This window comes from Telopea speciosissima, chromosome 8, assembly GCF_018873765.1.
Source record: "Telopea speciosissima isolate NSW1024214 ecotype Mountain lineage chromosome 8, Tspe_v1, whole genome shotgun sequence".
NCBI lineage: Eukaryota > Viridiplantae > Streptophyta > Magnoliopsida > Proteales > Proteaceae > Telopea > Telopea speciosissima.
In genome coordinates this window covers 61,518,914-61,535,828 of record NC_057923.1, presented here as the reverse complement: position 1 = coordinate 61,535,828, position 16,915 = coordinate 61,518,914, and the positions used below count along the sequence as shown (strand labels likewise).

At 41.7% G+C, this 16,915-nt stretch overlaps 1 protein-coding gene across 2 annotated transcripts; it reads right to left on the bottom strand.

The window, feature by feature from the left end:
- Nucleotides 1-5,790: 5,790 nt before the first annotated feature.
- On the bottom strand, nucleotides 5,791-14,234 carry LOC122638351 (leucine-rich repeat receptor protein kinase MSP1-like). 2 transcript variants are annotated; one of them, XM_043831271.1, is made up of 3 exons: nucleotides 13,970-14,234; nucleotides 12,540-12,655; nucleotides 5,791-9,959 (listed from the first exon to the last, which is right to left on the bottom strand). In XM_043831271.1, exon 3 carries the CDS (start codon nucleotides 9,861-9,863, stop codon nucleotides 5,982-5,984), a length of 3,882 nt encoding a protein of 1,293 aa, XP_043687206.1. In that variant the 5' UTR covers nucleotides 9,864-9,959; nucleotides 12,540-12,655; nucleotides 13,970-14,234; the 3' UTR covers nucleotides 5,791-5,981. The 2 variants fall into 2 exon arrangements, with proteins under 2 accessions (XP_043687206.1, XP_043687205.1); XM_043831270.1 differs by lacking the exon at nucleotides 13,970-14,234 and adding an exon at nucleotides 13,711-13,780.
- Nucleotides 14,235-16,915: the final 2,681 nt, after the last annotated feature.

Below are 16,915 nucleotides of genomic sequence, written 5' to 3'. Positions count from 1 at the left end.
AGGTGATCGATGCCAAGCCACAGGATAACAAGAGACCAGCGTCGGACGACTGTAAAGAGAGCAAGAGGTCGAGGCCCGAGGACGACTGCCAATGGCCACGGACAAGAGACCACGGCCAAAGAGCCATGGTCATCATCAATGGGCATCACCTATTAAGAGAGAGAAGAAGAAGAAGAAAAAAAGAGAAGAGAAGAAAAATGAAGACAACGCATACTAGGCATGGTCCAAAGAACAGACCGGGAGCGGATCGAAGCCTCGGGCACGGATCGAAGCTTGGACGCGGACCGATGCCGGGGCACCGATCAAAGCTTGGGCACGGATCGAAGCTCGGGCGTGGATCGAAGCACAGGGCACGGATCGAAAGCTCAGGCGAGGATTGAAAGAGCAGGCACAGGCGCCGATCGAAGCTTGGGCGTGGATCAAAGCTCAGGCGTGGATCGAAGCACTGGGCGTGGATCGAAAGTTCGGGCGCGGATCGAAAGAGTAAGCTTGAGGGCCGATCGAAGCTTGGGCGCGGATCAAAGCTCGAGCGTGGATCGAAAGCTCAGGCGCGGATCGAAATAGCAAGCTTGGGCACCGATCGAAGCTTGGGTGCGGATCGAAGCTCGGGCGTGGATTGAAAGCACAGGCACGGTCGAACTTAGGGCGCTGACCTCACAAGAGCGGGGACAAGACAGGAGCCAAGTGCGGAGGTAGGCACAAGGCTGGTCAAGCCATCAAAGCAAGGCTAATGGCCAAGAGAGATCAAGCAAGCATGCAGAAGGCACCACGATTCATTGCCTCCCCAAAAGCAAACACTTGGGGCACCAAAAAGCAAAGACCAAGTTTAAAAAGGTTTGAGGCCAACAGACCCGCAAGCTGGGCAAGTTCGAGGTTCAAAATTTGAGGTTCGAGGATCAAGGTCCGTGGTTCGAGGTCCAAGATCAAAGTTCACGAATGTTCCAGGTTTGAGGATCGAGGTCCGTGGTCCGAGGTCCGAGATCAAAGTTAGCGAATGTTTGAGGTTCGAGGTTCGAGGTCTAAGATCAGAGTTCACGAATGTTTGAGGTTCGAGGTCTAAGATCAGAGTTTGCGAATGTTCGAGGTTCGAGGTCCGAGATCAGAGTTCACGAATGTTCGAGGTTCGAGGATTGGGGTTCGAGGTCCGAGATTAGAGTTAGCGAATGTTCGAGGTTTGAGGTTCGAGGTCCGAGATCAGAGCTCGCGAAGGTTCGAGGTTGAGGTTCGAGAAGAGAAGTTCAAGGAGTTCGAGATGGTTCGAATACCAAGGCCCATTGGCCACCAAAGTCTGTTGACCACCAAGGCATAATGCCCCCAAGGCCCGTTGGCCACCAAGGTCCGTTGACCACTAAGGCGCAATGCCACCAAGGCCTGTTGGCCATCAAGGTCCTTTGACCACCAAGGAGCAATGCCACCAAGGCCCGTTGACCACCAAGGTGTAATGCCACCAAGGCCCGTTGGCCATCAAGGCGCAATGCCACTAAGGCCCATTGGCTATCAAGGTTCGTTGACCACCAAGGCGTAATGCCACCAAGGCCCGTTGGCCACCAAGGCGCAATGCCACCAAGGCCCGTTGGCCACCCAGGTCCATTGACCACCAAGGTCCGTAGACCACCAAGGTCCGTTGGCCACCAAGGTCCGTAGACTACCAAGGCATAATGCCACCAAGGTTCGTAGACCACCAAGGCACAATGCCACCAAGGTCCGTAGAACATCAAGCGCACTGCCACCAAGGTACATAGACCACCAAGGTTCGAAGCCACCAAGGTTCGACAACCACCAAGGCTCAAAGCAAAAATGCAAAGTCTACTCTCTTGAGCACTCCGTTCCAAGAGAGTGGGGGCAAATGATAAACCCAAAATCACCCCTGACCACTCAGGGATTGCCACGTGTCCTAGCCCAGGAAGGGGGACTAGCTCAAGACCAGAACCAAACAGGCGAACCAAGGAGAGATTCGACCCACATCAGACTGCCTTGGGCGCGGACTGAACCCCGGGCGCGGACCGAACCCTGGGCGCAGACTGCCTGGGCGAGGACCGAAGACCCCGGGCTCTGACTACCTCGGACGCTGAGTGAACCCCAGGCGTGGATTGCTTGGGCGCAGACTGAAGACCCCGGGCGCGGTCATCCTGGGAGCAGTCTACCCTAGGGACGAACCCCTTTGGGCGCGATCTCCATTGAACACGGCGACGACCACCACCATCAGCAAAACAGATCACATCACGAAGGACTCTAGGTCATCGCCTGTCAGTCACGTAGTCTAAACAGACTCATACTCCGGGAACCTCATCTACCATGTAGATAGGTCTATCCATCAAGGTTACCAAGTCTATCATGACACTACGTCTCTCAGGAAGACGACTACCAGGGCTATCGTGATACCACATTTCACGGGAAGACAACCAGTCAAGGATAAGCCCTGCTACTCAGGGACTCTATCGACTACAAAGGCCACTCTACATCAACCGGGACTCTCCACACCTACACTCTTCTATAAAAAGGGAAGGTACTCTACCCCATCAACCCATCTTGAATACTATGATTCATCTGTTTGCTCAGGAGATCTGACTTTGGCATCGGAGAGTCCTAGGCCGGAACCACACAGGTTCTCCTTTGTCATCCCCTGGTTCTTTTACATGTTACGGCACTCGAAAGGACCCTTGAACGATTTTCTGACGCAACAGGGTCATCGAACTTATTCTACCTTGAGGTCACTGATATGGTATGTCATTTGGTTGAATCTTTTCTATTTCTTATTTTGATAATAGAATTAGTAATCATTGAAAAAGTGTATATTGTCATTTTTTTTTTGGTCTCCTATTTGAATATACTAAACGTTTAAAAATGCGTACCATCCGTTTTCATTTTTTTGCTGTTTTAAAATGTTTGAATTTTTTTTTACCATCCCGTATAGTTTTTAAACCATTTTAAATGCGTCATTCCGAACAAAGTTTTTTTGTTGCTCCTGTTTTAACTAACTATGGTCTATACTAATTACCACCTATTTTAAGTATTCCATTTTAAGTCTTCAGGTGATTAGATAAGCTTTGAGCATTTGAGATCTTTACTGTTGAGGTTTTGATGTCTTGACTTTTGATGATGGACTGCTGTGTGGAGCCTTCGTGGGCCAAATTTTTTAAGGACTATATGGGTATTTCAAAAAATTTCCTGTATAGGGTTTCGCTATAAACCTGTAGCAAGAGTTCTTTCTTTGTAATGCAAATCTGAGAGAGGCCTGAGGAACGAGCAACTATGACCCTATTCTCCATTGATAGTGAAACAGATCTCATCTCACCGTGGACGTAGGCAACCTTATCGAACCACGTAAATCCTTATACGCATTGTGTGATTGTGTTTACGTTTTTCCATTCTTCTCTGCATCGTGTTAGGTTTTACGTTTACATCCTAAGATCATCTATACAATCACAAATTATTATTCCTTAGTTGAAGATGTTGTAAAACTTGGGCTTTTCATGTTTGGTGGTTACAGTCACCCCTTTTCTTGTAAGTTTTGCTACTTCTAGGAGGAATTTTGTCCTCGGATTTCATTTAATAAATTTTAGAATTTGTTGACAAAAAAAAAAACATAAATCTTCACGTATACTAGTATTTTCCTTTATCTATTAGTTGTGTCTCTTCAGAGACATTCGATAAAATTTATCTATTATTTCTTATCTTTGTTAAAAATGTTTGTATTTTTTAGCCTTATTTCACCACTTTCCCCAATTTTAATTGAGACTCAAACATGATATATGAGTAGATGAATGTATGCCCACCTCAAAATGGAATGGAGGAAACCTCCTTATGTGGTAGCGTAAGAAACCAACTAATGTCTGATAAAGAAGATCTAGAATTGTTGAACCATTTTGCTTTATTGTGAAACTTAGAAGAGTCAAATTTCAGTAAAACTTGGTAGATTAGGGGCGTTTTTTGAATCTATTTCAATTCTGCATTCAAGTTGAATTTTTAAAATTAGTCAATGAATGGGTTTTGATGAAGAAACTGAAATTGTTTGATAGATAACAATGAAAGGAATGAAGTTTTGGGAAAGCAAACTCCCAATAACGCTGGGTGAGGCTCTTCTCATCTCTCTCATACTCCGTTTTGTTCACTTGTGTTCCACTCACTGATATCGTCACTTGTGCTCCCTTCACTCACCAAGAGAAAAAACACCTGTATCTCCTACGTCTCTATCGACAGTGGAGAAGACAGAGATGATGAAACGTGGTAGAAGGTGCAAGAAGAAAGTTAGCGCGACGTGGAGCAATAACCCATCTTGTTGGCCTACTACTTCTGCACGATTCTAGCCCACGCAGGGATTGCGACGGGGGGTGGGGTGGGGCGGGGGAGAGAGCTGGACAAGAGGGGGATTGCTTGCAACATGGGTGGAGGCAGGGATTGCAACAGGGAGGGGAGTATGGGAGGGGAAGAGGGCTGGGCGAGAGGGGTTTGCGACAGTGGTGGGGTGGGGATTTGGGACATGGGTGGAGCCGTGGAGGTGTGGCTTATGAGAGGGGTGGGGGCGGGGGAGAGGGCAGGGTAGGGAGGGGGATTGGGACGGGGCAGGTTTGTAGGGGAGAAGGTGGGGTAGGAAGGTTTTGAGAGAGAGAAAATCCCGAAATAGCTCCCCAAACACCCTGTCTGATTGATGGATGCTTCTAGCCTCCTTTGTGTCTTTTCGTTTGCTTAATTCAGAGTTGTTTACACTTTACACAGACAAGGGTATGCAAATGGGACCTGAGTTCATCTGGAGGGTGATTGTAGTAATTCAAGATGGAATGAATTTGGATGGATTCCTACAGAACATTTCAAAGAATTGTACACAATATCTAGAAACAGATTTAGGCTCATTCAATTCAAAGGGTTGCTCTCTGGAAGCATGAGTGATTTACATCCTGGACCACTGTGTTGGATAGTAACCATAAGAAGCAGCGATGTGGGGATAGGGTGAATAATTTTCAGTTTGATTCTACTTTCTGGAGGAGGATGGATGCACAGTTCTTTACCTCTAATCCCCATATACAATGGTAGACTACAAGTGTTGTACAGTGTTCAAAGGTTCTTTGGCTTGCTCTGGAATTCTAGATTAGGCTATTTGAAATTTTTAATTCATGTGTGTTTGATAAATGTAGGAAAGTAGAGAGCCTTTATAGAGTTGTTTCTCCAACATTACCTGAAGAATATTGGGATGAAAATTACAGCTGCCTACACCATGAGAGGTGCAGGCCAACCAAGTACCAGAACTGGGTATATTGGGATAGCTCCCAAATATGCACTTGGGTCATGGATTGCTCTGGGTGTGGTAGAGTAGATCACCTAAACGAGATAATGAAGCTTACCAAAACCATACAGATTAAACCAGATATAATGTCAGTTTGTTTTCCTTATTTTTTTTCAAGGAACACAGCTTGTGTGTATAAACAATGGATTATGTGAACACTTATGCCTGGCCAATCAAGCTGAGCCAAGCTAAGACTGAACCTAGGGCAAAATCCAAAATCAAAAAAAAAATTCCCAATCCTCTCTTCCTTCCAAGGATTATTGAATTAGATGGGAAAAAGTGGAAGATCAGGTTTAGTTGGCTTTGAGTTAATCTTGAAAGCATAAAACTGGTCTTGGGACAGACTTCAACCCAATCCACTCACACTTAAGAAATATAGAAATGTCTATTACCTGTAGACTGTAGTTTTATGTAGGAAAAGAAGAAGAGATCAATGAAAGATATATTAATTCACCATTTACAGATAACTAAGAGTCAGACATGCACCTTCCCTATGGCATTAGCGATTTCTCACAAGTGTTAGATTCTGGTCTAATTTTGTGTATCTTCCCTTTTAAACACTTACATATAATTCTTTCAATCTAACCTTTCTTGCTGTAAAACATATAAAGCTTACAGACCTTTGAAGTCAACTGTTTCCTACACCATTCTACTCTTAACTCCCAAATGCACAGCTTCACAGAAGGGTATTGGTTACATCTCAACAACCCTTGTCCATTGTCTTGATCTCCTTTAACAACTTCACCACTTCAAACATTGTTGGTCTCTTCCATGGTTCATCAGCTGTGCATGCCCTGGCAATGGCAAGCACATGTCCCATCTGATCCTTCCATGGGTCCAAACATGACATGAAAGGATCCAGCACTTCATCCTCCCTTCCCATTGCCACCATCCATCTTACCCATCCCACCAGATTACCACCCTCAACATCTGCCTGCCCTGTTGGGGCTCTACCAGTTAGCAACTCCAGCATCACCACCCCAAAGCTATAAACATCTCCCCTCGTTGTAGCTACCATGGTCTGACCATACTCAGGGGGTATATACCCAAATGTGCCTGCAAGTACAGTGCTGACATGGCTCTCACATGCACTAATAATGCGGGCAAGGCCAAAGTCGGACACCCGTGGCTCAAATCGGCTGTCCAACAGTATGTTGCTTGACTTGATGTCCCTGTGAATGATGTGGGGTACAAAGCCATGATGCAGAAAAGCTAGGCCCCTAGCTGAGCCTAGACAAATTTTCAACCGGGTTGGCCAGTCAAGGGCCTCCACTGCATCTGCCTGGTTCCTCAACCAAACATCGAGGCTACCATTCTCCATATATTCATATATCAAGAACCTCTCATCCCCATATACGCAGTAACCCAGCAGTGGAACCAAGTTCTCATGATTGACCTTTCCAATTGTCTCCATCTCAGCCAAGAACTCACGGTCACCTTGGAAGTGGCCACCATTCAAACGTTTGACAGCAATAATTCGACCCTCAGGTAGTAATGCCTTGTAAACTGTGCCAAACCCACCATCACCAATTATATGAGTCTTGCTGAAATTCTCTGTTGATGATAAGATATCTGCAGGGTTCAGTCGTTGCAAAGAATGCTCAAAAGTTGCAATGTTGATGCTCAATGGCTCCTTTGGTTTCATACCCAGAAGCTCGTCACTGGAGGTGGAGGCTGGCTCAACAGCCTTCACAGACATGATTTTGCCCAGAGAAAGTGCAATAGTTTCTTGTTGCAGAATCCTCCACCTGAGCAGACAACAGAGCAAGACAAGAAAGCTGAACATAGCACCAAGCACAATGCCCCACATCGAGGCTCCTGTAAGAGCTGGTGCACGTGGGTAGTGTCTCAAAGAAGGGAAAATGGGACCATCAGGCATACATGATTTGGTGATGACACAATTTTCTGGGATGTATCCTTCGAATTTATTGCCAGAAAAATTAACAAATTCAAGGCCTGCTATGCCACAGAGATCACATGGAAACCACCCCTGAAAATTGTTCAATGAGACATCAAGATAAGTTAATGAAGCAAGGTTTGAGAGTGACCAAGGCAAGCTTCCAGTGAAACTGTTGTTATGAAGATCCAAGGAAGAAAGGGTTGTCAAATTGGAGATTGCATCGGATAGCATGCCGGAGAAAAGGTTGTTGCTGGCATTTAGAAGCAGAAGGGAGCTCAGGCTAACATCACCTCCGGTGAATGAGATGGCTCCTGAGAGGGAATTTAGGCTGACATCAATGTAGGTCAGACTCATAGCAAAAATGGATGATGGCAATGGACCATGGAGCAAGTTGTTCGACAACTCAAGTTTAGTCAAGCTTGGCATCATTGACCCAAGGTTGTCAGGGATTGAGCCAGTTAACTGATTATGTGAAAGTAGAAGACCCTGGAGGTTGCTAAGCTCAAGGAACGGAGGAAGGGCAGGACCTGTCAAATAATTGAAAGACATATCAAGTTTAGTTAAGTTTGCAAGAGTAGATATGCCATAAGGGATGCTTCCGTTAAGCCTGTTTCCTTGTAACAGTATTTCACTTGCAACAGTGCACCACTTAATTGCTGCTGGAATGGGGCCCAGAAGATTGTTATAGGACAGATCCAGCATACCATAATGCTGTATGAACTCTGAATCTGGTAATGGTATATCTTGAAACCCAGAGCATATCTCATCAGGAATAGGACCAGAGAGTTGGTTATGAGACAGTACCAGATTGTCAAGCAGTTTCAGCCGGGATATGGCTTTAGAAATTGGACCTGTCAATATGTTTGAACCCAGATCCAAAGATATCAACTTTGTGCAGTCGAAGAGCTCTGGTGGGATCCCCCCAGTCAACTGGTTTCCATGAAGTGACAGATTAGTCAGGTTCTTTAGTTTACCAATTGAGCTTGGTATGACACCTTCAAAAAGATTATTATCCAGTAGCAGAACCTCTAGAGTGGAGATCCTACCAATGGCTTCCGGAATCTGACCCCCAAGCAAATTGTTGTCCAATGCTATCTCCATAATGGTCTGTGAGTCCCAGAATTTCTCAGGAAGTTCACCAGAAAACTTATTGTTTGACAACTGCAGTATCACCAATGGTAGCTCCATTAAATAGCCTGGTATCTCACCGAAGAGGTTGTTCCCATACAGAGACAAATCATTAAGGTTTAGACATCCCCTGAAAGAGTCATCAATATTTCCGGTGAATGCATTCTCAGAAAGCCAGAAGGTTGTCAGAGAATTGCCATCACATATTTTTGGTGGGATTTCACCAGAAAGCTTGTTTGAAGCAACCTTAAAAGACGTCAAGTATGGCATCTTCAATAGTGGTAGAGATCCAGTAAAAGCATTTTTTTCTAATGCAATTGAATTAACACTTCTCCAGTTCGAAATCCAACCAGGGACTGGACCTGATAAATGGTTTGAAGTAACAGAAAAAGAGCCAATTGATTCCATTCCCGATAGACCCTCTGGCAATGGACCAGAAAGAGAGTTGAAGGACAGATCTAGGTTGAAAAGCTTCTTGCAGTAGCCCAATTGCCCTGGAATCATTCCACTTAACCCTGCATAATCTGCCTCAAGAATAACCAGCTCTGTGAGCTCACCAAGGCCCACAGGAAGTTCACCCTGAAAATTGTTCCGCCCTATATTTAAGTACGTTAAGCTTTTTAATTTGGATATTTCATCAGGAAACCTCCCTGTGAATCTGCAACTTCGAATATCAAGGTACTTGAGAGTCCTCATATTTTCAATGGTTACAGGAATTTCCCCATTGATGTTGTTGTTTCCCAAATTCATATACTCTAGTCTAGTCATTCTGCCAATTTCTGATGGTAGAGGTCCACTCAGCATATTTGAAGAGAGATCAAATGTTAAAAGTTCCCCCAAATTTCCAATCTCTGAAAAAATCAGTCCTGTGAATCTGTTGTTACTGGCATCCAAGTACAGAAGTCTTGCAAGATTTCCCAAGCTGGAAGGTAAACTTCCAGAGAAATTATTCATGCTAAGGTCCAGCGATTCCAAGTTACTTAGATTCCCAAGTTCTGATGGAAGAGATCCAGAAAATGAATTTCCATGAATAGACAGTTCAATGAGGTTTCCAAGCAGCCCAATGGTGGAAGGAAAACTGCCAGATAAGCTATTATCATCTAACACAAATTGTTTGAGAACTTTCAAGTTCGAGAGAACTGGTGGCAAAGACCCAACCAATCTGTTACCACTCAAATCCAGAAGCTCTAAATTCCTCAAGTTCCACAAATTATCAGGGATACAACCAGTGAAGGCACAATGGCTAAGGTTCAGAAGCTTCAGATCTTCGAATTCTCCAATGCCGATCGGAAATGGAAGCATAAAATGCCACCGTGACAAGTCTATTTGGTGTACTTTGGGACCCACACATCTTATGCCAGGCCAGTTGCATGGCTCTTCTGAGATCAACCAGCTATTGAGTAGTTCCTGTTTTTGGACAAGAGATTTTCTGAGATCAAATAATAACCCACGGTCACCAGAGTGATATCCCTCACAGAAGGATATATGGAGAACCCAGAGTATGATGAGAGTGAAAATACTAAAAGCTGGCCATCTGAATGGTGCGGCCAACATTCTGCTCCAGTTTATGTTGATAAAGAGAGGTTGTAGCAGGCAGTGAAAACTTGAAGAGTTCCAATAATCCCACCTTTTGGACTGAAGGGAGAGTATCTGTTGCAGGGTAATAACAAAGAGTCGGTCATCAATAATTTTTCTTAATTCACTCTAATAGCATTTATCCCATTCAGATCCAAATCATGCTGATTTATTTCAAATGTGATTGGTAATTAAATGAACAAGAATTTTAAAAGAAAAACTTGAATTACTCCTAAACTATGTTTGACTGCAGAACTACACAGAATTCTGGACAAAAAGACGAGGACATAGAGAATGCATTCTTTGTCACATAGGGAAATGAGGGAGAGATCACATAAATCCATGAAACAGAGCTTTCCGGGTACCTAGGTTGGTGAGAGATGCCTTCCTATAATCTAATTCTCCATTAACAATATGTGGAATCAGTAATCAAGGTTATTCATGTAGCCAACCATAACCATGGTATAAAAAGACCCTCTAATGCAAACCAGTTTCCAGACCAAAAGACAAGCTCACTACAAGATCACAAAAAGAGAAACAAAACCAGAATTTGGTGAACTTCAATAACAGAACTCAAGAATCTCAGAACATACAAAAACTTCAGTCAAATAGTCTATTCTACTAACAGAATCAGCCTGAAGAATTTGGGCCAAGTCGGATAACAGAAAAGAGAAATCTAAAAGAATCCTAGTGCCACTAGGAGAGAAATGAGCATAACCAGAACCAGTACCAATCGACTAGAAATCTTAGAGTTGATAACAGAACTTCAAAAAACAGTATAACAGAATCTAAAACTTCAGTTTAGAGCCAAAACATAACAGTTACTTGTATGCTATTTGCAACAGAGCAGAATTGGACCATGAACAAAAGCAGATATGCCGTGGCATAGAGAACAAAAACTATACTTCATTAATTTGTGTGCCTGAATGATTGGCCAGTGGCCACATAGATATATAAAGATTTTCAAAATATGACTCCTAACATGACTAGAAATAGACTAAATCAACTAGCTACTTAATTGATCAATAGAAGACAAAATAACTCCTATTGTAACTAAGAATCCAACTTAAATCAAATAATTAAGTCAATCACATAATTCCTAATTCCTGCCATTATTCTAGGCCCATTAAGCTGGCCTAATACAACAAAGACCCATTGAACCAAAGGCCCAACAAGTATATAACCCAACCCAAGGCTTATTTCCACTAAAATAAGTCCACTTTTGTGATTTATCTGCTTCAACCCCCACCCCATTATACTTTACCCACTAGACATGCAAGAGAAGAAATAGAACTCCATGAGATTTTCACACTACATGAATAATGAAAGACAAATGTTTGACTAGAACAATGTTAAGATTTTCAAAATAATCCAGAATCAATGATTCATATATTTCCAAATGAATGCAAATCAGAAGACAAAGTGCAAAAGAATTTCTAGCATAGGAAAGATAGTAATAGGAAAATTTTCTAGATACTAATTTGAAAACAGTAAAAGGGTCATAATGTTCAAGATCGTACATAACCTTCCATTACAACCAATAAGGCATCAGATTAAAAAATATCCTAAACATGTTTAGTGCCTGCTATTAAAGATAGAAATCAGGAATACTTCAAGTAGCATGCATTTTCTTAGTTACTCCTGGGCAAAGAATACAAGATGAAGTGCATGGACTAGACTATACTTTCAAATTCAGAGTAGCCTACTTTATTAGAAATACATTAGAAAAAAAAAAAACTTACCTTCAACTGGGAAGGAACCACTCCAGTTTCCCTAGAGACAGAGATTCAATAGCAGTTGCTGTTTGACACCATCTCGCACCAACTTCTCTGTAAATTAGTAAAGAAACAAGGGAATTATGTCAAATGCGTGTTTCAATAGGTTATGCTTCAATATGTACTTAATTAGCGCAGGGATTCTGCCGTCTCTTTAAGTAATCAACGAGCAGAATACAATTATCCAATAAAACAAATTAAGTTACAAGTGAACTTCAATAAGAAAATGGCAAACTAAATTATGAATCCAAAACTTTTACATAGCTTAACCTGATGAAAAGCCTACAATTCTCGGATCGGAATCCTCTCTAATGAGGATATCACCCAATGAGGCATCCAACGGCTGGACTGGTTGGCACACATACCGGTGCACTCTCGAACATGCACAGTCCTCATTGGAGAGGATTCAGATCCATTACTCATTGACAATACCTTAGTGAATTCTAAGAGAAATTTTTACCAGCACAAATATGATTCTGTGGGAAACAAACTCACAAAAATATAACAGCAACAGCAGCCGATATCTGATGTTGATGAAAATGGAGAATGACAAAAATGAAAATTTAAGAACAAAAAAGAAAATATATATTGGAATCAATGAGTGTAAAGGAAACTAATAAACCTATTATACTCTTTAAAACTATACAAATCCCAGACAATTATCATGAAAATAAAAGGGATTCTCCAAAAGAAAACGTTTAATAAACCGCAGGGGGGGGGGCGCAGAAAAGGAGCTCTAACATGTACAACTTCTGAAGTTCTCATAAATAGGAAGTAAGAAGAACCAAAGACTAGAGGATACAATCAACAATAGTAATTAGAGGAAAACAAAAACTAAAATCAATGGAGCGAGGTATTAAGTTACCATAAACTAACGTACCTTGTCATTCTCAAGTAGCAGAAGGGACGCAACTACTGGAACACGAAATAGAGCCAACTCTTCTCGTCTTATTATTAGCCCAACAGAACCATCATTAACTAGTTATTCTCCATAACCTGATTTAAGTCAAACGCATCATGAAAATGGCCAATAAAAAGCAAAGAGCACAGGTTTAAAAATAGTTAAGAGAAAAGCATTAAAACCACGCAGAAGTCCAAACTGAACTTTAACAGAGAACTAAGACACGCATACGACTTCTATCTACCACTTCAGCTACGCAACAGCTGTGGAACTTTAAATGAGGAGAGAGAGAGAGAGAGAGAGACCGTACGCAACACCGAGCTCAAAATCCGGCGAGGGGAGGAGGAGAAGAAAAACCCAGATCTTGAGCGAGAGGTAGAACGCATACTTTCAGTAAACAAAACGTGGATGAAAACATGGAAACTTCTTTCTTTTTTATAAGAGAAAACATGGAAACTCTTCAACTTCAAGGGGTGGAGACAAGAAGCCCGGAAAAAAAGGTGGTCCTAAAGAGGCACTGGGCTCGAAAAAGATTGGTTCGTGCACGAAGCAAAGCAAGCCAGGGATTTGTGACTTGTAAGGACATGAGAAAGATGAAGAAAAGAAAAGATTTTAACAGGATGAACATGTTGAGTGCCTAGCAACGGCGCAGGCCGAACGGGGTATAGTATAGAAAAATACGGGCAAATGCTCCAAGAATCCCTCCATTCCCGCCATTAAAATAAAACCAAAGCAAAAATGATTTGAGACAGAGATTCAGAAATTTTAGAAACCAAACAAAATCTTAGAACACTACCAAAAAAAAAACAAAATCTTAGAATAATAATAACAATACAATAAACATAAACAGAACAGAGCAGGTCAAAGGCGGGCAAATGAGTAAATTTTGCTTCTTTAGAGGTCGTAAGCCATTGTTTTCTTTTTAAATCTCCAGAACTGAAGAGCTTAAAGAGATGTAAATGCAGGGACGAAGCATAAAAACTCGATGCTGAAAAAAATATTTTGAATAAATAATCAAGCATAGACGATCATCTCCTAAAAGCTGAGTAACAGTCAAGCTGCATTTGTTTCTCGTTCTCTCTCATTGGAAAACAAGCTTGCTCGACCATTAAAAGAGAAGGAGACCGAGACCAGAAGAACAAAAGTTAACCTATATGCTAGAAACAGAGTTCGCGAAGACTCCCAAGCAGATCAAACCTCTCTATTTATCTCTCTACAAATATTATACTCGGAGCGCTCGAAATTGTTGACAAACCTAGAAATCACAAGATATATAAACAAAGAAAGTTCGGAAGCTCGATAACAGACTAAAGTGAAAAAAATGCAGGATCAAAGAAGAATCAATGCTCAACACTGAAAAACACAACAAACAAAAGAGCGCGGATGAACATTTCTTAAAATTTGAGTACCGATCACGAATTCACGCACCAGCCAGCTCCTCGTTCTCTTTGTTCAGAATCATAAACAAGCTTGTTCTAGCAGAGACAAATTGTGAAAACCAAGAGCTTTTACAGAGTTCGTGAAAAAGGACTACTACACAACGTCTGTGAATCACGATGAACTTCGGTAAAGAAGAGAACATCCAATCAATCATTCATCAAATCAAAACCGCCGTAACGAAGCAGACGAGTTGAGAAAAAGCAAGAGCGTTTACATAGAAGAAGGATAGCAAGAACAAGAAGAAAAATGAGAGAAATAAGAGCATCTTACAAAGAATAAAGATGATAATTCAGACTTCAGAGGCGTCCGTACGTTTTCGCCATGAAAGCTCTCTCTCGCTCGCTCGCTGGGGTTCTGCTCTACGTCTGTGACTGTGTGACTCTGTCCACCTGAGCGGGAGATTCGATTACTTCTCTGTCTCTCTCTCTTTCGTCTTTTGGTTCAACAGGCACGGAAGGCTTGATCCTGTTGCACATGCGCCTAAGCCAGACGGTTATAGCAGATAAGACAATTATATCGAAACCGTTGAATGGTCTTCTTGAAAAATCCTACGGTAGAGAGATCCCCATGAGTCCGTACACCCCAGGTGGGAATCTTACGCTACCAACAGAAAGTTGGAAGGTGACCCCTCCTCTGAGCTTGAATCTGTTTTCTTTCTCTTTCCATGGCACTGAAATTACATTTCAGTCCTCATATCATGCTGGAGGAGCATCGATTGTCTTCTGAGTCGTGAATCGTGACTGTACAACGAGAGTCATTAGTTTGGCAGCATGTGGCGTAAGGGTTCAACTTTGGACCGATAACCTGAGCGGCTGACCCTACCCAAAACCGCTCGAAAATTTTCAGCTACTGCTACATTTGATAATAGGGGGAGTATTTCCTGTGGGAGAGCGTGGTCCCTGCATATGTGGGGGCCAATAGAAGTGCACGAAAGCATCAATACAGTTGACATTTGCGCCTTTCATGGGGGTGGGGTGATCATTTTGCCCTCTCTGTGTTTGGAGTTTTGGACAAAACGCGCATGCTCCCCTACATAGTTCTCTTTCCCCTTGATAATATATAGAAAAAATGCATAAAAACATGTATAGAAGTAAATATTGCAGGAAGATTTCCTTGATTTCTTGGTCTCAAATGTGCAAACTTAAGCACAATGGTAGATTAGGTTTTAGATTGAGTTCTATACTTCTATTCATAATAATTCCCTTCTCATTATACTTGATTCGAGGTTATTTACTGACAAAGATCTCTTTGGGGGAAAGTTCTTAGGGTCAAGTACTTCTTTACGTCTAACCTTATTAGTTTAAGGGGTAATTTCTATCACTCCCCTACATTTACCTTATATTTATTAAAACTCCCTTACCTTTGACTTTATTTCTGATTCCCCCAATAAAGTGAACTTCTACCCTCCCTTCTCTCTTGATGTTTTAAAATGCCTGAATCACCCTTTCTTCGTACATGTTAATCGATTACCTGTATTTAAAATTAACCGGTTCAAAAGGTTGCTTTCATCAAATCATACTTTTTTTATTAAAACTTTTACCAAACCAGACAAAGAACTGTGTTTTTGCTGTCCCTCCTCCACTGACCTTGTTTAATTTATTCCTTGTCTCCTACTATTGTCTTCCTTCCAGACCAAAAACATTGCAATCTCGTTAGTCATTATGTGCAAGTCATAGGGGGAAACCTGATGTTGTTTCTTCGTCCACTATGTGCGTGTGGTAAGTAAGGTTCGTAAACTCGAAATCAGGATCGGATCGGCATATCGGATTGGATCTGTGGATCGAATTGGATTGGCCAAATAAGACACATTTACCCGTGTTTTTTTTTTTCTTTCAAAAAAACTAATTTTATTACCATTTTACCCTCGTCCATACAAGTGTATCGGATTGGTATTGGCCGAGATGCCAATATCGATTTGATCTGGGCGATTTTCCCAATTCGAGATCGAGATTACGAACCTTGGTGATAAGCATGGTTTGAGGAATCGATACAGAAAAGAGTAAAAATGTAAAAAAAAATCAAGGTTTTTTAAGAAACCATGACCGACCCTGATTGATATTGGCAGGGACCAATCCAGATCAGTATCAATAGAGATCGATACCGATATCGATTACCAAAACCTTATGGTAAGAACATGGAAGAAGAACTCGATCGAAACCTGTCGAAACCACCGAGTTAACTCGGTTTCTCAGGTTTTCGAAACGAGTTGAAGGGTGATTTTAAAAAATTCAGGGCTTCGATCAAAATTCGATGGTTTCGACCAAGATGTTGATAATTTCGTAAGTTTCAACAATTATGCCCATCAAAACTTGGGGAAACCTAGCTCGAAACCAGTATAGACACTTAAGTATGCCAATAACCAGGTCAGAAACCATGACAGACACTTATATATGCTTAAGTAAATGTTTTTGTATTTGTATTTCAATTACTTAAGATATTATTCATAAATAAGCAAATACCCCACTATTTGAATCAAATAAAAATAGTTAAAAAATCAAATTCCAAAAGGAAAAAAAATTAATCCCCCAATTCAAGAACAAGAACTGGATTTTCGACGGTAGGTGTAAATTTCAACTTTCTAATGCTAGGGTCTTCTCAAATCTAAAAATTCCATAAATCTTAATATGGTAAAACATTTGCTAAAATCCAAAAGTGCGGTAAATATTCATTTATTCTACTGTCCAAAAAAATATTTTCAATCAGAGCGATTTTGACAGCATTTGCGCACACCAAAGTAAGTTTGACCGGTACAAACCTCTTTTAATATAAACCAGATTTAAGCAATCTTGGACCTGTTGGAAAGCTGTCAAAACAAAATTTTCTAACAAATCCAAGATTGCTTAAATCTGATTTATATTGAAGGTGTTATATTCCAGTCAAACCTTATTCGATACCAAGTCCAAGAACATTATACA